Source organism: Mustela erminea, chromosome 8 (assembly GCF_009829155.1).
Source record: "Mustela erminea isolate mMusErm1 chromosome 8, mMusErm1.Pri, whole genome shotgun sequence".
In the NCBI taxonomy this organism is placed as follows: Eukaryota; Metazoa; Chordata; class Mammalia; order Carnivora; family Mustelidae; genus Mustela; species Mustela erminea.
Window position 1 is genome coordinate 74,537,744 of NC_045621.1, and position 23,092 is coordinate 74,560,835.

Genomic DNA, 23,092 nt, shown 5'->3' on the forward strand with positions numbered 1-23,092 from the left:
TTATGGCAATTAGAATTTCCAGTACTATGCTGAATAAGAGAAGTGACAATGAACACCCCTCTTTTGCTCTTTTAAAATTTTAATAATTTTTTAGTTTTAATTCCAGTGTGGTTAGTGTAGTGTTATATTAGTTTCAGCGGTACAATATTCTGATTCAGCAATTCTATACTTTGCTCAGTGCTCATCCAGATAAGTATACTGTTTAATTCCCATCAACCTATTTCACCCACCACCTTTACCCACCTCACCTCTGGCAACCATCAGTTTGTTCTCTATAGCTAAGAACAGTTTCTTGGTTTGTGTCTCTCTCTTTTTTCTTTGTTCATTTGTTTTGTTTCTTAACTTTCACATGAGTGAAATCATGTGGTACTTGTCTTTCTCTGACATATTTAACTTAGCATTATTCTCTCTAGTTCCATCTATGTTGTTGCAAATGGCAAGACTTCCCCCTTTTTATGGCTGAATAATATTCTATTGTATATATACACAACATCTTCTTTAGCCATTCATCTATCAGTGGACACTTAGGCTGTTTTCATAAGATGGCTATAGTAAATAATGTTGCAATAAACACAGGGGTGCATATATCCTTTCAAAGTAGTGTTTTGTATTCTTTGGTGAAATATATAGTAGTGAGATTACTCGATCATAGGGTAGTTCTACTTTTAACTTTTTGAGGAACAGTATGGAGACACTGTTTTCCACAGTGGCTGCACCAGTTTGCATCCCCACCAAAACCTCAAGATGGTTCTTTTTTTTTCCTTAATATCCTCACAAACATTTGTGATTTCTTGTGTTTTTTATTTTAGCCATTGTGACAGGTACAGGGTGATATCTTATTGTAGTTTTGATTTGCTTTTCCCTGATGAAGAGTGATATTGGGCATCTTTTAATGTGTATGTTGGCCATCTGCATGTCTTCTTTGGAGAAATGTCTGTTCATGTCTTCTACCCATTTTTTAACTGGGTTGTTGTTTGGGTGTTACATTGTATATATTCTTCATATATTCTGGATACTTACCCTATATCAGAGATGTCAGCTGCAAATATCTTCTCCCATTCAGCATGTTGTTTTTTAGTTTTGTTGACTCTTTCCTCCACTCTGCAGCTTTTTATTTTGATATACGCCCAATAGTTTATTTTTGCTCTCATTTCCTTTGCTTCAGGAGACCTATCTAGAAAAATGTTGCTATGGCTGATGTCAGAGACATTACTGCCTGTGTTTTCTTGTAGGGTTTTTATGGCTTCAGGTCTCAATTTACATCTTTAATCCACCTTAAGTTTATTTTTGTGTCTGGTGTAAGAAAGTGGTCCAGTTTCATTCTTCTGCATGGTGCTGTCCAGTTTTCCCAACACTGATGAAGATTTGTCTTTTTTCCTTTGCATATTCTTGCCTCTTTTGTGGAAGACTAATTGACCATATAATCACAGGTTTGTTTCTGGGCTTTCTATCCCATTCCATTGATCTATGTGTCAGTTTTAGTACCAGTACAATATGGTTTTGATTACTGTATCTTTGCAGGGTAATTTGAAATCTGAAATTTTGATACTTCCAACTTCTTTTCTTCTTTTTTAAGATTGTTTTGACTATTTGGGGTCTTCTGTGGTTTCATACAAATTTTAGGATTATTTGTTCCAGTTCTGTGAAAAATGGTATTGGTATTTTGATAGGGATTACATTAAATCTGTAGGTTGCTTTGAACAGTATGAACATTTTAACAATATTTGTTCTTCCTACCCATGAGCATGGAATATCTTTCCATTTGCTTGTGTTATCTTGAATTTCTTTCATCAGTGTTCTATAGTTTTCAGAGTAAAGGCCTTTCACCTCCATGGTTAAGTTTATTCCTAGATACTTTATTAATTTTTTGTGCAATTGTAAATGGAACTTCTTTCTTAATTTCTTTCCTTTTTTTTTCTTAATTTCTTTATGTGGCTTCATTATTAGTGTATAGAAATGTAAGGTATTTTGTGCATTGATTTTGTATTCTGTGAACTTCCTGAATTCATTTATTAGTTCTAGTAGTTTTTTGGTGGAGTCTTTCAGGGTTTTCTATATAGAGTATCGTGTCATCAGCAAATAGTGACAAGTTTTACTTTTTGTTTACAAATTTGGATACCTTTGTGCTCGCTCTGGCAGCACATATACAAATCCGGATACCTTTATTTCTTTTGCTTGTCTGTTCGCTGAGGCTAGGACTTCCAGTACTATGTTGAATAAAAGTGGTAAGAGTGGACTTCCTTGTCTTGTTCCTGATCTTAGGAAGAAAGCTCTCAGTTTTTCCAGTTGTGTATGATATTAGCTGAGGGTTTTTCATATGAGGCCTTTATTTTTTTAAAAATCTATTTTATTTGAGAGAGAATGAGTGGGGGGGAAGGGCAGAGGAAGATGGTGAAGCAGACTCCCTGCTGATCAAAGAGCCCTGACACAGGGCTCCATGCCAAGACCCTGAGATTGTGACATGAGCCAAAGGCAGATGCTGAAGTGATTGAGCCACTCAAGCATCCTGATACATGGCCTTTATTATGTCAAGGTATGTTCCCTTTAAACCTATCTTGTTGAGGGGTTTTTATTATGAATGGATATTATACATTGGGGAATGCTTTTCTGCATCTATTGAAATTATCTCATGGTTTTTATCCTTCCTTTCATTGTTGTGATATATAACATTGATTGATTTCTGAATATTAAACCATTCTTGCAACCCAGGAATAAATCCCACTTGACTTTGGTGAATTATTTTTTTGATACATTGTTGGATTTTGTTTGCTAAAATTTTGTTGAGGATTTTTGCACCTATGTTCATTAGAGATATTGGCCTTAGCTGTCTTTTTTTGTAGTGTCTTTATTTGGTTTTTGTATCAGGGCAATGCATATCTCGTAGAATGAATTTGGAAGTTTTCCTTCCTCTTCTAGTTTTTGGAATAGTTTGAGAAAAACAAGTATTAACTCTTCTTTAATTTTTTTAAATTTTATTTTTTCAGTGTTCCAAGATGTACCATACCCAATGATCCATGCAATACGTGCCCTCCTTAACACCCACCACCAGATTCTTCTTTAAATGTTTGGTAGAATCCACCTGTGAAGCCATGTGGTCCTGGACCTTTGTTTGTTGGGTGTTTTTGATTACTGATTCAATTTCATTGCTGGTAATTGTTCTATCCAAATTTTCTATTTTTTCCAGAATCAGTTTTGGGAGGTTATATGTTTCCAGGAATTCATCCATTTCTTCCAGGTTGTCCAACCCTTATTTTGCTCTTGATCGTAGGGTAAAGCATACAGTCTTTTACCATCTAGTTTGATGTAAGCTGTAGGCTTTTTGTAGTGCTCTTTATTAAACTGAGGTAATTTCTCTCTGCTCCTAACTTACTGAAAGTTGTTTTTTTCTTTTTATCATAAACGAATGTTGAGTTTTCCCAAATTCTTTTACTTCACCAATTGATAAGATCATATGATTTTTTTCTTCTTCAGGTGTTGATATGATGTTGAACCAGTTTTACAAATCTGGACTAAATCCAATTTGGTCCTGGTGTAAAATTCTCTGTTACTGGATTCAGTTTGTTTATATTTTATTGAGAAATATTAAGTTCATAAAAGACTAGTTTGTAGCTTTCTTTTTATATATTGTCTTTTTCTGATTTTGGTAGCAGAGTTATAGTAATCTCATAAAATAAGTTGGGGGTGTTTTCTCCTCTTCTATTTTCTGGAAGAAATGTATAAAATTGGTGTCCTTTAAATGTTTGGTGCAATTCCTAGTAAAACCCTGTGGATCTAGAAATTTCTTTTTGGAAGCTTTATTATGCATTCCTCTAAGTTATGAAATTTCTTACTCTAAGTTTATAATATTTGCTTATTATATTTTTATTTTTTTTTATTATTTTTAAAAAGATTTTATTTATTTATTTGACAGAGACAGAGATCACAAGTAGGCAGAGAGGCAGGCAGAAAGAGAGGGGAAAGCAGGCTCCCTGCTGAGCAGAGAGCCCAATGCGGGGCTTGATCCCATGACCCTGAGATCATGACCTGAGCTGAAAGCAGAGGCTCAACCCACAGAGCCGCCGCCCAGGTGCCTCTGCTTATTATATTTTTAATTGTGGCAAGTTCTATAGTGATATCACCTATATCATTTGTGTTTAAACTATATCATTTCTCTTTAATCTTTGTCAGTCTTGCTAGAGGCTTACAAATTTCATTGATTCCTCCCCCCTACAAAGAGCCAGCTTTTTCTTTCATTGATTTTTCTCTATTGTTTTCCTATTTTCAACCTCAGATATTTTTGCACTTGAACTTTATTATTTTCTTCCTTTTGCTTGGATTGGGTTTATTTTTTCTCTTCTTTTCTATCTTCCCAGTGCAGAGAATTATTTATTGGATACTTTTTCTTATTTGAAATATAAGCATTTAGTGATATAAACTTTTTTCTCAGTACCATTTTAGTTACATCCCATCTACTTTGACATGTTATTTTCTATTTTCATCTAGTTCTTTGCATTTTTTCTTTCCTTTGAGTTTTATTCTTTGATTCATGGGTTAAAAGATATGTTATTTTTCTCCTTATGATCATAGACATACTGTAATTTTGTATTTGACATATGTAATATGGTATATGATTACAGTTCCTTTAAATGTGTTAAAGTTTCTCTTATGGCCTGGAATGTGGCCTCTCAATGAATGTTCCATGGGCATTTGAAAAAAAAAAAAAGTTCTACTGCTGTTGGATAGAATTCTAAATGAGTTAGTTAAATCCTGTTGGCTTATTCTATTGTTTAGATTTTCTGTATCCTTGGTGAGTTTTTGGTCTAGTAATTCTATCAGTTGCTGAGGGAGAATTGCTTAAGTCCTAAACTATAACTGATACATGAACATTTAGAATCATTATATCTTCCTTCTTCCTGATGGATTGGAACTTTTATCATACCATGACATCTTTTTTGTCTCTAATAATATTATTTGTCCTGTAGTCTGTCTTATCAAATATTAATGTAGATACTCATGCCTTTTTTATTTTTATGACTGTTTGCATGGTATATTCTTTTCCATCTTTTCACTTTCAAAGTAAGTGAGTTTCTTGTTGGCAGTATATAACCAGATCATTTTAAAAATCTACTCTGAAAATCTCTTGTCTTTTGATTGTTATATTTGGATCATTTATATGTAAGGTAATTATTCATATGTTATTACTTAAGTCTGACCTTTTAGTATTTGTTCTGTTTCCTCTCATTCTGATTTCTATGTTTATCTTTTCTTGTTCTGTGAGTTACTTGAAAGTTTTTATAGTACTCCATCTTGATTTATATATATTCTTTTTGTGTATCTCTTCATAAAGTTTTCAGAGTAGTTGCTATGGGTGTAACAATATACATACTTATCACAATCTCCTTGCACCACCATTTAAATAGTTCAAATGAAGTACCAACACCTTACTACTATTTGGGTTCCTTGAAGTTCTCCACTTTTAAATATCATCGTTTTGACTATCAGATGGTTATAATTTTTGTTTCAATCATCAAATATGATTTATAAAACTTAAGAGAAAAATGACAGTGTAAGGATTAGTTTTATGTGTCAAACCTTGACTAGGCCATGAGGTCCCCAGATACTTGGTTATTCCGTATTCTATTTGGGTGTTTCTGTGAGTTTGTTTTTGGATGAATTCTGAATTTAAATTTATAGACTGAGTAAAGCAGATTGCTCTCCCTAATGTGGGTGGGCCTCATCTGGTTAGTTGTAGGCCTGAATAGAACAAAAGGGTCCTCCTATTTTTCCGGAAGCTGAGATTTAAAGGTTTTGAATTCTAAGCTTAGTGAAAGAACTGCCACTGGTTATGGGTCAGTCACTTCTTATTCAGAGAAATGGCTTAAGTCCCAACTACCACCTTGTGGCCCCAACTCCGACCTTTGCCAACCCCTACTCTATAATAAGGCTGACAGAGAAGAAGGAAAGTTGCCTCTGAAACTGACAGTTCTTGGGAAGGCTACCTCTACTACCACATCTTTTCTCCTTTGTGGGGAGGATGTTGTCCTCTGTGTGTCAGTCTGCTAGGGCTGCTGTAACAAAAACACCACAAACTGAGTAAAGATATAGCAGTCACAGTTCTGTAGGCTGGCGGTCCAATATCAAGGTGAGGCAGGGTTGGTTCCTTCTGGGAATTCTGAGAGAAAAACTGGTTCCAAATATCTCTCCTTGGTTTGTAAATGGCTGTCTTCTTCCTGTGTGTCTTTACATCATCTTTTCTTTTTGTGTGTCTGTACATTTGAATTTCCCTTTTTTATAAGGGTATCAGTCATGCTTAATTAGGGTCAGCCTAATTCTAATGATTTTATTTTAACTTGATTTACTTTGCAAAGGCTCTATCTATAAATAGGGTTACATTCTGAAGTACTGAGGATTAAGAATCCAACATAGCCCTTTCTGGGGCAGAATGGGGGGCATAATTCACCCCCTAACATTCCCTAAAGTCAAGCAATGGCCAAAAAGGGAAGATTGGCATTTTGTTCCTTGATTAAGTGTCTACTTTTTCAGTTACCTTCCCAGTCTCCCCAATGCTACCTTAGCAGGAAGAGAAATGTGGAGGAGCCCCTCATACCCTACTCCACTTCTACTTGCCCATGCCCAAGCAGCTCCAGGTTTTGGAGAGGAATGTTATTTGTCATATGTATTCTGTACATTCCCTCAAGCCTTAAGAGTTGATCAATACATAGATAAAAATAGAGGATACAATCTTGCCAGGAATGCTACAATGTGGGAGAAAGAGGCATAACAACTGAGGTATGGTCTTTGCTACAAAGTGGGATAAATTGAGAGAGACGACTAAATCTCAGGGACTCCCAGTGACTGAGGGACATTTTGGTGGAGTTCTTCATCCACAGTCTCTGTCAGGAGCACTTGTGACCCAAAGACAACCAGAATAGCAACCTACTACCAAGAATAGCCTTGAAACCTTGCCAAGGCTTTAAGATAAGGCCACTTCCACCCCTCTATCTTTCCATGGGCAGAAGGGCAAGCTGAAGCAGCAGAAGGGCAAGCTGAAGCAGCAGAAGCTGAGAGCTAACTGTATCCCATCCTCTATGCTCAACTCCAGGTTCTATCTAGCCAAATCTTAATTTGGCTCTGACATGGATGTTTTTATAAATAGAGCTGAGTCATTTAAATCAAAGTCCCTCTGAATATACAAAAGTGAGAAGTTATGGGCTGAGAAAGTGTTAAGGGAACTGCTACCCAGCAGGAAACAGGCATTTGAAAGATCAAAACTGAAGAAAGTGACTGGAAAAAATAAAACCACGTCAGTCTTGCTCCTCAGTGAGTTCAGACTAAACAGTAGAAAAGTGCACATGTATACATAGCACTAAGGTATATTTCATCTTACTTCCTGCTGTTTCACTTAACATGATATCATGGACAGATTCCCCTGTCATTAGGCAGTCTTCAGAAATACAATTTTTAATGACTCTGGTTTCTATCATTCATCTTATAAATGTACTTTAATATATTTAATCTTTCTTCCATTGGACATTCAGGATACACTTAATATTTTGGAATTATAAATCATGTCATGATCATCCTTATACATATATCTATGTCTAATCTCTATTTCAAAAGAAGAAAAAGACATTGTTATACCTACTTTTTTTCAAATGGGAGGATTAATGTCAACCACTTTCAGAGATTGACTTTCCTTCATCATATGCTAAACCCATCTTTTAACAATGGATAATTGACTATATTATCAGTGTATGAAAGTTGTCCTTTACAGTTAATGTACAACTTGAGAAGTTGACTCATTTTGTATCCATTTTCCCACATACTAATACTGCCTTATACTTAGGTGATGAACTATATTTTACTTATAGAATATATCCATAATAGTCTGTGTATGTCTTAACTAAATTTATGTCAGCTAATTTCATTAGCAAGGAGGAACTCATGAGTTGGAGTTTTACATGTCTATTTTCAAAACCTGTCAAAGTGGGATAGTTCACCATGATAGCAACAATTTGTGACCAAAAAGACATTACAGCACACAGGTCTGAATTTAACCTGAGTGTTACTGCATGGCAGAAAATAGCAACAAAGTAGTGACAAAGAATAATGGCTTCACTATTAACTAATTAAATATGGTTAGGATTTTAGATCTGCCATTTCCATGCCATATGACCTGGACAAATTATTTTCTCTCTCTGTGCTCCATTCCTAGTTTGTAAATTAGGGATAATCATAGTGCCTACCTCAGGGTTGATGAAAGGATTTAAGGAGAAAATTCCTAGAAAGGACCAGAAAATGGCCCATAAAATATGATCAGTTAGTGTTAGCTACTAATCTCACTAATTAGAAATCACAGGTTAACGTCAATCGAGACATACATATTTGGGCTCTGACAGACACAATTCATACTTTTACCCAAGACTACTTGCTCTCTGATTCAGATCTAAGACAATAAATCAGTTTTTAACCTGACACCAACTCTGTCTACCGATACATTAATGCATCTGTGAATATTTGCATTATCATCATAATAAAGACAAAAATGGAGAAGTAATTTTTCACTATTATAATAAATGTGTATCTTACAACCTCAAAGTTCCTGTAAGTTCTTTCACAGCATGCCAAGTATTGACTGGAGAAAATAATTTAATGAAATTAAATCACACACTGAGTAAAAAGCAGTGAGGTTTAGCTTGAACTATAAAAATTATTTCTTTACAACACACACAATTTTCACTGGAGCTTAATATGGGTCATGGCATAACTTCACAAAACCAAAAGCCATGTAACGGCACCGAGTGAAATTCCAAGAAATGGCTGGTCTGCGTCATTGCTCTCCACGGTGAAGCCTCATTACCAGAGTCTGCTAGATGCAACTTGGAGCTCTTCCACCACATCTAGAAGGAGGCTCAGTTTGATCTCCCACGTAAACCTGAGTAGGAGGCCCCCCTTTCTGTAGAAATCTTCACCACAGATCACAGTATCTTTCACATTCTTTTTAATTGCGCCCTAGTGAAGATACCCAATGGCCAGCAATGTGGAGGAGGAAGGGCTGTCTAAGGAGAAGATAAAGAACTTGGAAGACTATCTCCCAGATTCAGGGCAGATGCGGGAAATGTGAAAATTCGCAAGCTTCTGACTCTACCCACCCACAGGACAGGGTGAGAGGTGAGAGGAAGGCAAGAAGGTGCTTGCCATAGGGCCAGAGCTCAGAGGTAAGCCTTGTTGGTTTTGGCAATGCCTGCTCCTAATGTTAGAACACCACGACACGCAGCTGCCAACTCCGTAAAAGACTACCTAACACTCAAGATTAATGCTCCTTTCCTGCATCACGGGATTTTATAAATAAAGCTGTAGCTTTTTATATGCTCTCAAATAGTACACTACCCTATAGATGAAGGAAACCCAAGAAAGCCCAATTTTGCAGAGAAGGGGAACAAAAAACTGTCATCATTGATCTATTTCAAAATACATTAGGAAATGTTCACACACTATGGGAATACAGGACCAAGTCTACAATCCAATACACAACATTGTGTGTATGTGTATGTATGTATTGTTCGAATCTAATATAATATATGTGAATTTCTTATACAAGCACACACATACACAGAAATAACAAACAGCTCTTGGAATTTACTGTAGGAAAAAGAATACGTATTAATGTGGTGGTAGCTTTTTAGTGAAAGTTATCTTTTTCTAAACCCTTCATTTTCTAAACACAGCAGCATTTCTCCCAGCAGCTCATGGAGTCTGGGGCCTTTGCACCTACCTGCGCTGGTGTTGGTGCTGGGGCTGGCCAGCAGCTGTCCTGAACCCTGAGCGGGCGGCGGGGGCTGCCCATCACTCAGCTGCTTGACCCGCTTGCGATGAGATTTGCCATTGTAATGGACTTGGGCCTGAGCTGCGGAGTTTAGCTGGATGTTGCACACCTCACAGAAGGAGAATAGAATTTTCTTTTTCTCTTTACTCAACTGGTCCTCAGGCCTGTCATTCTTTATCCCCTTTTCTTCATATCCCCGTAGAAAAGTTGCCATATTCATAATACCATCTTCAGGGTAATTGTTAGGGCTTAATGAGTACTTCATACCTGAAGAAAAAAAAAGTTACAGGTGTTTGAGAAATACATGCTTTCTGATTTTCTAGTAAGATTACAAATTATTTTCGTGATTTAGGATAAGCTAGAATTCTTCCAGCTACTCAGTGGACACTCTTTGAAAAAGTTATCAAAACTACCTAAGTAAATATGGTCTTTGAACATGTTTCCTCTGTCTGGAGTACTTCTTCCTTTATCCTCAACCCATCCTCCCTCTACCTCCCAATTCTTTTCCCCTTTCTAACTCCTACCTACCCTTTAGATCTCACCTGGAGTAACTACCTTGTCCAAGCAATCCACCTGACCTGGAGCCAAGGCAGATCCTGGGTGACATGCTCCCAGAGTGCTCTAGGACTCCCTTCAGAGCGTCCATCACCATAAGCATGTCATATGTATTTGTGCAAATTGGCTTACGAGTTTCTCTGATAGAGTATGTGCTCCATGAGGGCAGTACCCTCATTTCTGGATGTCCCTTGGGCCTAGACCTGTACTTTTACATAATAGGCATTGAAATACCCACTGAAGGAAAGAATAAAGCTTATGAACCCAGAATTGTGAAAAAGGGTATGTATAGGCACAAAGCATATATAATACATGAGCATTTGCCAATAGACCTATGCCTTAACCTGGGGAGGAGGTGAGTAACAAAGATCAAAACACAGTCTGTCTGCAACTTACATTAAGTTGTAGTCCAGAAGTCCCTTTATAAGTCAGCCAATGGGAAGTTGAACATATTTTTTTATAGTTGTAGTGAAATAAACTGTATTTAGGTTTCCAGATTAGCCCATAAATATCAATTTAATTTTTGATGAGATTGAAATGCAGAACATCTGAAATAAAAAGTAAAAGAAATACAGTAAATGGTAAACTAGTAATCGAAAAATAGATAAAGAATATAGCAGACTAAGATACAATTTTGTTTATTTTTAAGTGCTGATTTTTTTCATCAGTTAGATAAGAGTTGGTGCTCAATCATGACTCATTGAAGATTTAAAGGAGACTTTTCAGTACCTCAAGAACCTTCACCTGATGAAGATGGCCTTGGTTTTTTACTTTCACAGTTCCACTTTAACATATGTAAATTATAGATTTTATTTAATACCACTAATACCAGCATTTTTATACTTTATTAGAAAAACTCAAATTTTTCCTTCCTAAGGAGGAAAGTCACTTTCTTAGTCACACAGAACACTTTACCTCTGACACTTCTGGTCACCATATGTGTGGAGGTGGTTTTTCCCCAAGCCCAGCAATTCCCTGTGACACCAGCTGGGGGTCCTTCACCGTAATTCAATTCTGACATTGTGTATCCAAAGAGAGCATCAGATCCCACAGGTTAAGGACTCAGCCCCACAAGACTACCTCCCCAACACACACACACACACACACACACTTCAGACACCTCTCAAGCCCAGCCTGTCACCTATGCTTCTTCTAACCAATCCACAGAGGTTCCAACAACCCCCTCCTTGGGTTTGATCAATTTGTTAAGGTGACTATAGATCACAGGAAAAGAGTTTACTTATTATTTACCAGTTTATTAGTAAAAAGATATAATAGAGAATACAGATGAACATCCGAATGGAAGAGATGCATAGAGCAAGGGATGGGGGAAGAGCGTGGAGTTTCCATGCCCTCTCTGGGTGTGTCACTCTCCCAGCACCTCCACATGTCCATGAACCTAGAAGCTCTCTGAACTCTGTTCATTTGGGATTTTTTGGAAGTTTTTTTTTTTTTTAAGATTTTATTTATTTATTTGACAGACAGAGATCACAAGTAGGAAGAGAGGCAGGCAGAGAGAGAGAGAGGAGGAAGCAGGCTCCCTGCAGAGCAGAGAGCCCGATGTGGGGCTCGATCCCAGGACCCTGGGATCATGACCTGAGCTGAAGGCAGAGGCTTTAACCCACTGAGCCACCCAGGCGCCCCGGATTTTTTGGAAGTTTTATCAAGTTGGCATGATTGATCACTTACTCCATTTTCAGCCCCTCTCTTTTCAAGAGAATCAAGGGTAGGGCTGAAAAGTCCAAGCTCCTACTCATGGCTTGGTGGCCAGCCCTTTTGCAAGGACCACCCAGAAGCCCACCCAGAGTTGCCTCATTGGGACAAAAAGACATTCCTATCACTCAAGAAATTACAAGTGTTTCAGGAGCCCTGCGTCAGGAACCAGGGTCAAATACCAAATATTAGAACAAAAGATGTTCCTAGTGTTCTTATCACTCAGGAAATCATAAGGGTTTTAGGAAAAGCTCTGTACCAGAAACTGGGGACAGAGACCAAATATATTTTCTATTACCTCACACATACTTATCAGTGTGATTATGGCAATGCCTTTGGTTCTCAACTAAAAAGACACTCTCCTACAAGAAAGAAGAGAAAAGTATTCACGCAATAATTGGGTGAGAACTAAGGGAAAAGGAGTATGCATGAGAAAGAATTGGCTGAGATGAACAATATTGTGCCATGAGGGATGCAGAATTCAGATAAAGAAAGGATTATGGCTTGTGAGGGATTCTTGCCTATGGGAAAAACTCAAGAGATGGAAAGACACTTGGCTTCGAACAATTCTGTTGATTCAAGTTGGCTGAGAGCTGTATGAGGAGAAAGGAGCAGCTACAGACTATTCCTCATTAGGGGTGTTCACTTGTTGAATGTTTAAAAATCAGAAAATGAGTTATAGTACAGGTCACGACCATAAGGATAGAGGTTGATTCTATGAATACAGTGTGCCAAGAAGAGCTTCTTATTTATACCCATACACCCCATTGCAAAGAGCCACTGTGCATTATAGTGTAGGCTAAATCTTAACCTGCAGTGAGTTGTTAGAATAATGCTAATTTTGGGGTGCCTGAGTGGCTCAGTCAGTTAAGCGTCTGCCTTTGTCTTAGTCATGATCCTGGGGTTCTGGGATCAAGCCCTGGGTTGGGCTTCCTGCTCAGTGGGCAGTCTGTTTCTCCCTCTGCCCCTCTCCCTGCTCATGCTTTATCTCTCTTACTCTATCTCTCTCAAATAAATAAATAAAATCTTTCCAAAAAATAAAGAAAATTGCTAATTTTGATATGTAAATCCTATCTGTCCCATAAGTATTTTATCCCGATGTCACCATTTTAAGGAACTTTACTTCACAAAATTTATTTTTAAATTTATTCAAATTATACATAAATCAGGTTTAAGCAAGTCCCATAGCTGAGTTGCAGAAAATAATTCTGTTATAATTAAAATGTGATTTAACTGCATATACATTAATATTTTTGCTTTTATTCCTTAAATCTAAAACATTAAGGTATCATAAAGCTATTTTACTCATAAAGCTTTGGAAAATATTAGTGACACATAAAAGTTATGTTCAAACATACTATACTTTATGTCCTCTCAAAATATTAAAATTCATCATAAGAATTATCTGAACTAATGGAGATAAATAATTTTAAAATGAGCTCATCATTAATATATTATGCCCTATCTAGAAAACTAATCCATTGTAAAACATGAGGAAAACCAATCATTTCTAACTCTTCAAGGCTAGGTCAGATACCAGCTCAATGAATCACTGAAATCTAAGTGTTATATTTCAACTGAAGCAAACAAAATCCTTGAATCCTCAGCTGAGGACTGATGACACTTTCATTTGAAAATTTAACCCAACTTGGAGGTGGCTGGCCTTGCCCACGTTGTCAATTAACACACGATGTTTCACAGAAATAAGATCTACATCACAATGTTCCATTTTAAAATTGAAATCTAAAAAATGACTTCTTTGTATTACCTTATAGCAGATAAAACGAGCTTACTTGTGACTTTCTAATTGCCATCTGTCTTAGAAATATATTACATTTTAGACTTATTTAAAGATACATATTTTATTTTATTTTTAAAATTTAATTTATTTGTGTGTGTTCCAAAATTCATTGTTTATGCATATTTTAACTAGTAAGAAAGAAACCCTTAAAATGAAATGAATGGCCATTTTAGAATTCTCCTATAAACTTCTTCAGAATACCAGCATCCTTTATAATCTTTATCCCTAATTTATTTTCTCCCAGAGTTACTCTCACTTACAGATGTTCCCCCAAGCCTCCAATACCACATCCATAGGCCACTCTAGGAAGGATGCATTGCCTAGCAGGCACCATGTCCCGATTTATTAGTCCTAGCTCCGGCTTCACACTTTTCCCCTCTCGGGAAAAATACCTGCAGCTCCTGTTAAGAGCCACTTTCAACCAGAATAAATTTCATTTCAGAGGTCTTGAGAAGAAGACCCAGAGGTAGTAGAGAGGCAAGATATCAGAATCCCAACATTTAATTTTGGCCTGAAACGGTATACTTTCTAGGCTTATAATACGTCTGGCAGTGATTTTTATAATGTCAGTTTTCTGGCTAAGGGGAAGGTAACAGTGAGTTTAAGAGAAGAAGAAAGAAAAATCTCACTTTCTATTTTGAAGTTTTGTTTTGTTTTGTTTTGTTTTTAACAGACTATCTTAAATTACATGTTTCACTTGCATAGGGCAGAAGGACCTTCAGGGGTATCCAATTTAAACTGAGCAGTGGGCAGCATTCTGCTTTGGAATGCCATGCGCACACAGCAGGGGGTAAGAGAAGCCAGAGATAGTTCAGGTATTCTATGCTCTTGTTGTATGATTTTAACAGATTAGATGGCCAATCATTTAAGAGCCAAGAAAGAATAAGGTATTTTGGAACAGATCAAGGGATGGGAAAGCTGGTCCCTGAGTTGCTGCTTTTGAGGGAAAGAACTGATAGGACAGCCAGTCACTATGTAAAGGAGTGACTTTTAAATGACGAGGATATGGTGTGTCAGGAAACTTTAATACTTGACTTTCTCTCAAGACTGGGTCTCACATGTGTAGTTATCCAATTGTTTTTTATAATAAGTAGAAAATTTATTATAATAATTACGATAAATCAGAAAACTGATTGAGAGGTAAAGACGTCTCCTTAAGGCACATGGAACGTACATCCCTTTACACAAAGTTGCCACAGCAGATAGAGAATATGAGAAGAGATTTCTTCACTTCTACATCAGTATTAAAGACTCTGCCCACGCCATGGATTTATTATCTCATTTCCCAACTTAAGTCAACTAGCCTTACCCAATTCTAATTCATTCCTTAACCTATAACAACCCGGATGATAACCCTTTTCCAGATTTAGTCCTTCTCTTTGAAAAGTTACTATAAACACTGCCTAACTGCCAAATCTAAGTGAGTCCTCTCCTCACTCCTCATTTGTCTTGACGTCCTCATGATGCTCCTCTTGCCAGGGTTTCTTCTATCTCTGCATTCCTGAAGCACTGTCGGTGCATAGCAAGCCTGGAACCCAGCCCTTATAGCAACACTTTAATTATTTTTATTATTAGTTTTATTGTATTTATACAGCTTTAGTTATTCACTCAAATTTATTGACTATCTGGGCAGAGGACTTGATGCTAGGGGAACAGTAGTGAACAGGGTAGATGAGATGTCAGCCTGAAGGGACTCTGTAGTCTAATGAGAAATACTGAAGAGAAAATAGGAAACTACAACCAAATGTGATAAAGTCTGTGGAAAAGTCTACAGTTTCCTTCCTTGCTAGATTTCAGGTTCCTTTAGGATAAGAACAGTGCTTTGTCTTTGTATCCTCAGCATCTAAGACTATGTTTAGTACAAAGTGGGCCTCAATAAATATTTGAATAAATGAATGCATTGTTTATGTGTGTGGTAGCATGGGTTGTGAACACAGTAACAAGGTCAATGTTTTCCCATAATTTCAGTTTATAGGTGGCTGAGTACATAGCTGTTTACATCTTGAGATTTCTAAAACAGCAATAACCATGTATTCCCAAAAGGAAAAAAAAAAAAGTACAACCAGTCATTTGCAAACTAAAATCCCAATTATTTGGGCAAAATCCTTCATCCTTTAACTGAAAACAAAATTTAAAGTTCAAATTCTCCTGGGGGGCAGGTCAGATACTAAATGAGCACACTTGTACTAACATCCATATGACCTCTGGTCACTCAACTTTTGGAGAGAATGGAGCACTGGATATAGAGGAAAGGGTTGGGCAAGATAAAAACACACAAATTTGGAAGACTCAGGACTCTGACATTGATTCTTGCCCAGTTCACTATGTTGCCAATGTCTGTCCCGGACTTCTAAACTTTTATTTTAAAGGATGATAAACAATAGCCAAGTTCTTGGGCACCAGACAACAAACAACACACTTCCCCCAAATACAGAGTTTCAGGGAAGATTAAGAGGTCAGCAGTATGGGCGCCTGGGTGGCTCACTGGGTTGGGCCTCTGCCTTCGGCTTGGGTCATGGTCTCAGGGTCCTGGGATGGGGCCTGCATCGGGCTCCCTCCCTCTTGCCTACTTGTAATCTCTCTCTCTCTCTCTCTCTCTCTCTCTCTGTCAAATAAATAAATAAAATCTTAAAAAAAAAAAGAGGTCAGCTGTATAAATGTGCATTTTGTGGAATATTTTACTATTTCATAATAGGATCCAGATACAGGAGGCTGTAATTAGTTCAATTCAACTAGGCAATTATTTATTAAACATTGACTATATACAACATACTATCTTTTGGCCCTATGGCAGCCAAAAGAATGAATAAAATAAAGAGCTTAAAATAAATCAGAAGAAGCAATCCTTCTGCTGCTCATTGTTCGTGACAGTGACTGTGGAGATTCTTTGCATAACAGTTCCCAGAGTACTCAGCATACTTCTACAGCACGTCAGCTTTATTACATTGGATTGAAATTACTGCTTAGTTTTCTATTTCACTAGACAGTTCATCAGTATCAGATTTTCTTTTTTTTTCTGATCACCTACTGGCACTTTGCTGAGTGTTAGTGAAGCAGATTGTAATGGGGTATCCTGGCCTAATGTAAATCCCAAGAGATTTTGACACTAATTACTGAGTAAGAAAAACTGACATTTAAATGCTTCTTACAGTTTGTTTCTCTTGAGAAAAAGATTTGAGTTCAGTTTTGGGGGCGCACTACTCCTTTGTTTCAGAGAAAACATCCTAGAGATCTTTTGATCTTCTGAGAATGTGAATATGTGTAGGTAAACCATGCACTCTATTCTATAATGGAGACTGCAGATAATACGGCTCCAAAGACCTTAATCTGCTTTTCATAATCATATAAAAGGTTGTCTTCATTGTGGCACAGCTGCATCTCTGCAAATTATCTTTTCTTTCACAGAATATTTCTTTCCTATAAGTGGATTTAAATTGTATTGTCTCTGAAAGCATTTTGGTTAGACACTAGGAGATAAATGTGTTTTCTTGTTCAAGCAAAGAACCACCAGAGATCAGTGGAGACTGGAAGCCACAGGAAGGATGTGAATGCATCTTACCTTAGACAGAAGAATGGCCTGGGATTGCTGAAGCTCATGGATTATCCTGTATAAGCCCCATATCTGGGGTCATTCCAGATTAATAAACTCAACTTTGGGGAAAGTACTGTTGTTCTGAATTATCTTCCGAGCTAAAGAAAGACCACACCTCTCTGGATGGGTATAGTGTTACCACAAAAGGAAGAGACATTCCCACTGTCAGTCTTACCAGAAGATTTAGAGTGGCAAGATGGAGACACAGAGAGGGATGAGCCTGTGATTGTCTCTGGGCCTGGGGTACAGGGACCTGTGATCTAGGTATGAGAGACTTGTTCCAGGTATTTCCTCTATTAGGAGATAAACTGATCCCTGAAATAGATAGATAGGCCTGAGATTGGACAGAGAAGATTCTGCATAATAGAGAATGCTTACAGAAGGTTTTAGTCTACAAACTCACAGAACCTCAGTATCTAATAACAACTGTGTAATTCCCAATTTTCACCCCCCCTTTTTTTTTTAACTCAAAGCTATTAGTAAAATCATGCAAATATCACAGCCAATCTTTCTACTACTTTAAGAAGTTGTACAAGAGCCTGGAATGGCACCTGGGGTAAAACCATACATCATAGACTGTAGCACAGTGCTGAAGGATATTAGTGACTGGCAAAAAAAAAAAAAAAAAAAAAAAAAAAGTTGTGGCTCAGAACGAGACAGTTACTTAAGATGTTGAATAACTACTGCTACAAGATCTTAGGGATTCAAAAAATATGTAAGAAGGACAAGTTGGTAAAATATTGAAATTCTTGCATCGAGTAGGGTAGAGATTTGAAATGTTTTGAACTAGGTAATGTGATGGGTAAATAGGGTAGGACATTTGAGTTACCTAAATGTAAACAAAACAAGGTTGTTTTATTCTAATTCATTATGATAGGTTCTAAATCTTGGCTTTAAGAGGGCTAAATAGTTGAAAGACTATATAGATCAATGTCTTTTCTGGCACCTGTGATGTTCTGAGTGGTCCCAAATACCATCATATACATATCAATAAATAACAGTAATAAGAATTATATTTTTTTTCTGTCATAATATCAATTTCTAATATATATGTGCATTTCAGATAACGTCAGGGTTGAAAATATCCTTGTATGCTTAATACATTGAGATTCTATCAGTAGAAGGAAAAATGCATGTTTATTATTGCAAGGACAAAATGTTGTCATAATGTTAATTATGAAAGCTATTAATATTAGATTTAAAAATACTAAAAATTTTCAATTAGTTATATAGAGAAACTGACTGACAACTAAACCTAGCACTACCTATAGAGCTATAGAGGAAACATGCTTATTTTGAAATACAAATATTTATAAACAGTTTAACAATGTTGTGATAAAAATAAGATCAGAATTCTAATCTCTGTAGAACTCTGTGGTGTACTAACTTTCATGATATTACACAAGTAACCTTGAAGCACTATATTTAGTTTTTATTTCTTAATTCCATTAGGATATGAACCTGTCTACAAAAAAAGAAAATCCTATTTGGGAATTCTCTTCATCCTCTGAAAATGAAGTAAATGCAAAAGGCTAGTTTTGCTATCTCAAAATTATTACCTCCAAGAGAAATGATTAAATAATACTTAAACTCATAATATATAATTTTCTGTTTCCTATCTCAAAAGTTATTTTGGGGGCACCTGGGTGGCTCAGTGGGTTAAAGCCTCTGCCTTCGGGTCAGGTCATGATCCCAGCGTCCTGGGATCAAGCCCTGCATCGGGCTCTCTGCTCAGCGGGGAGCCTGCTTCCTCCTCTCTGCCTGTCTCTCTGCCTACTTGTGATCTCTATCTGTCAAATAAATTTAAAAAAAAGTTATTTTTACTGATGTATTAGGTTTTAGCCTTAGGCTATTATTGACTGTAATTCTTGGCTTTAAAAAGGTATATAAGGTATACCTCTAGCCATAAGAGAGGACAATGCTTGTTGAGCTATGCAGTCTTCTTTACAGTGAGGAAGTCTGGAGTCCATTTGTCCTGTGCTCTGCCTAAGTCTGCAGCAGTCAGGTAAGAAAACTTCAAAACATAAAATCCTAGGCAAGGGCAGATGTTGCAGCCCTACTCTTCCTACAGCATTGCCAGGGCAGGAGTGCGACCTGGAACACTATCCAGAACAAGCCTGGAAGCCATTCTAGCAGTCAACAGCTGAAGTGTTATGTGAAGCAAGAACAAGCTTTCCTGGCTCCTTGAGGGACCTGTTATTGCATCGTCCCAGGGTGGGAGAAAATGCAGCCCTTTAGTAGATGGCTACACCCAAGCCAGATCCATCCATCAAGGACAGATCTCAGTTCACTGAATTCTTAGATAATCTTTAAAAGTTTACAAATAAGAATGATATTTTTTGGGTTTTGCTACATGGAAAATTATAGTTAAAGAGACCACGTCACACAGTTTAGTTTTAGTTCCAATCATAATCCCTTTATATACCATCTAGATACATTTTTACATATAATGGATTTTTTTACTCATTATAAAAATAATGTATCATTCTAGAAATTTGGGGAACTATAAAGAGCAGAGAAACATTGGAGGAAAATCCTCCATGTTCCCATTATTCAAAGTTAGCCACATTTTATTTCTTTTTTTATTTTTTTAAGATTTTGTTTATTTATTTGAGAGAGAGCATAAGTGGAGGGAGGGCAGAGGGAGAGAGAGAAACAGACTCCCTGCTGAGCAGGGAACCTGATTCCGGACTCAATCCCAGGACTCCAGGATCATGACCTGAGCCAAAGGCAACCACTTAACCAATTGAGCACCCAGGTGCCCCTCACATTTTGTTTATTTCTAGTCTTTTTAAGTGTACATACTATTCTCACAGAATTCTGGTTAAATAGTACATACTTGATAAGAGCTCAATTATATGAAAACATCATTTCTTTTTTTTTTTAAAGATTTTATTTATTTATTTGACAGAGAACAATCACAAGCAGGCAGAGAGGCAGGCAGAGAGAGAGGAGGAAGCAGGCTCCCTGCTGAGCAGAGAGCCCAATGTGGGGCTCGATCCCCGGACTCTGAGATCATGACCTGAGCCGAAGGCAGCAGCTTAACCCACTGAGCCACCCAGGCACCCCTGAAAACATCATTTCTGAGTTCTTAAATTGATTATATTTACCTGCAATTTGATGAACAAGATGTCAATTTTCACCTTCTGATATGAATCAAACGTAACTATAACAAGGTGTTCTAAAGAAGAGAAACAGTGATGTGAATACCTATAATAGGGAATAACCTTAACTACTGGGAGCAATTAAAAATAAAATAGGCTGTTTGGACAATCAAAAAAGTTCAAGACACAACAAAAAGCTAGGACAGGACTGAATAATAAAGTTCAACTACACAAGGCTTCTACTTCCAAGACTGGAAGAAGTGGTTGTCTTATCTAATGTATAAAAACCAACACAGAATGTCAAGCAAAATGAAGAAACAGAGGAACACGTTCCAAACAAAAGAACAAGATAAACCCCCCCAAAAAATTTTTAATGAAGTAGAGATAAATATTTTACCTGATACAGAGTTCCAAATAATGGCCACAGAGACACTCACTGAATTCAGAAGAACAGATGAACACAGTGAAAACTTCAACAAAGGGGTGGAAAATATTGAAAAGTTCCAAGAGAAAAAAATGAAATTAAAGAATACAATGACTAAACTGAAAAATACACCAGAGGGTTTCAGCAGGCGACTAAATGAAGCAGAAGAAAAGATCAGTGAACTCAAAGACAGAGCAGAGGAACTTACCCATCAGGGAAACAAAAAGAAAAAAAGAACAAAAGTAAGTAAAAATAGCTTAAAGGACTTATTGGAAAACATCAAACTCACTAACATTTGCATTACAACAGTGCCAGAAGAAAGAAGAGAGAGCGATAAAGAGACAGAAAACTTATCTGAGGAAATAATGGCTTGAAATTTCCCTAACCTGGAAAAGAAACAGATATTCAGATCTGGGAGGCCTAGAGAGTTTCAAATAAGATGAATCCAAAGCAATCCACACCAAAACACACTTAATTAAAACATCAAAAGTTAAAGACAAGGGCGCCTGGGTGGCTCAGTTGGTTAAGCAACTGCCTTCGGCTCAGGTCATGGTCCCAGAGTCCTGGGATCGAGTCCCACATTGGGCTCCCAGCTCCATGGGGAGTCTGCTTCTCCCTCTGGCCTCCCCTCTCATGCTCTCTCTCACTCTGTCTCTCTCTCTCTCAAAATAAATAAAAATCTTTAAAAAAAAAAAAAAGTTAAAGACAAGAAGAGAATCTTAAAAGTAGCAAGAAAAAGAAAAAAAAAAAACCAGCTTGTTTCATACAAGGGAATCTCCTTAAGACTCTAAGCAGATTTTTCAGCATAAACTTTGCAGGCCAGAAGAGAGGAGCATGATACCTTCAAAATCTGAAAGAAAAAAAATATAATCAAGAATACTCCATCCAGCAATGTTACTCAGGACTAAAGGAGTGATGAGTTTTCTAGAGTTTTCTAAGCAAAAACTAAAGTGGTGATTTCATCACCACTAAACTGGCCTTAAAAGAAAAGTTAAAAGGACTTCTTAAAGCTGAAAAGAAGGGGCACGAATTAGTAACAAGAAAATTCATGAAAGTATACATTTCACTGGCAAAGGAAAAATATCTTAAAGGTAGTAGATTAATTACTTATAAAGTCAGTATGAAGTCAAAAGACAAAAGTCTTAAAGGCCATGATGATGAACCATTCTCCTCCTCAACTTCCTGAAATGGACTACATCTTGGAGACCATTCCTGTATAATCTTATCAGAGACAGGAGGACCAGCCCACCCAGCTTTCCTTTTTGTGCTCTGACTCAAGAGGAGCAGAACACACATTCAGTAAATAACTGCAATCTAGCTTCTCCAGTCGACTTCTTTTCTTTACTTCATCTACAAAATGTGGACACTAGAGGTTTATCTATATCACCATTCTGAAGCTGAAATCCAAATTGCCTGTGGAACTCTGAGCAACTGTTAGATAAAGGAATGACACTGTAATTAATTCTTGGAACCAAGCTTAGGTGTCATTTCTCATTTGTCCTTTCAAAAGTCAAAAGAATTATATTATTTGAGCAGTATGTACAACGTTTTAACATCTGTGGGTATTTAATAACAGAATAAAAAGTTTCCTATAAGGATTCCAGCCCTGATGATTACTTTTTCACACTAGGAAGTGTAACTTATAACAGTAATGTGATTTTCATTATTTTCTTCTGTTACAGTATTTTAAAACTTGGTCTGGAATAATTGAAAATGCAATAGTCTAGTGGGCACACACACATAACAATGCACTTAGGTAACAGTTAATATAAAGACATCAGTGGCTTTGAAGTCAATACCTTCTATGGGTAAATTTAACTGGTCCTTAGGCAGGTTCTTATCTTCCCCTTGTAGTTATCCTATTGTGAGGTACTGTCACTAATAGGGAACAAAGATAGATATAGACAAGGGATTGCACTCTATTGGGTCAAAGCACACAGCAAGCGTACTGTACTTAAGAGTAATGTGAGAAGAAAATAGCAATTCCCAAGGCTCCTTTAAGAATTTAGAACACCAGGTCAAGATTTGAAGCTGACAGTTTCAGTGGGTGTGATATGGCTGCCAGGCAATGACCCCACAAGCCCTGTTGGGCAAATTA

General features: G+C 37.0%; 1 protein-coding gene across 6 annotated transcripts in view; it reads right to left on the reverse strand.

Annotated features, from left to right (window-relative positions):
- The window catches only part of ZNF385B (zinc finger protein 385B), a 383,402-nt gene that overhangs the window by 295,220 nt on the left and 65,090 nt on the right, over positions 1 to 23,092 (reverse strand). For 3 of the 6 annotated variants that reach the window (XM_032356095.1, XM_032356094.1, XM_032356093.1), the window contains exons 2-3: positions 10,757 to 10,908; positions 9,755 to 10,072 (exon numbers count right to left, since the gene is read on the reverse strand). In XM_032356095.1, the coding sequence (XP_032211986.1) occupies positions 9,755 to 10,070 (316 nt within the window). In that variant the 5' untranslated portion in view covers positions 10,071 to 10,072; positions 10,757 to 10,908. Of the gene's footprint in view, positions 1 to 9,754; positions 10,073 to 10,756; positions 10,909 to 23,092 lie in introns of those variants that run through there. The other 3 variants (XM_032356105.1, XM_032356101.1, XM_032356099.1) reach the window with 3 other exon arrangements.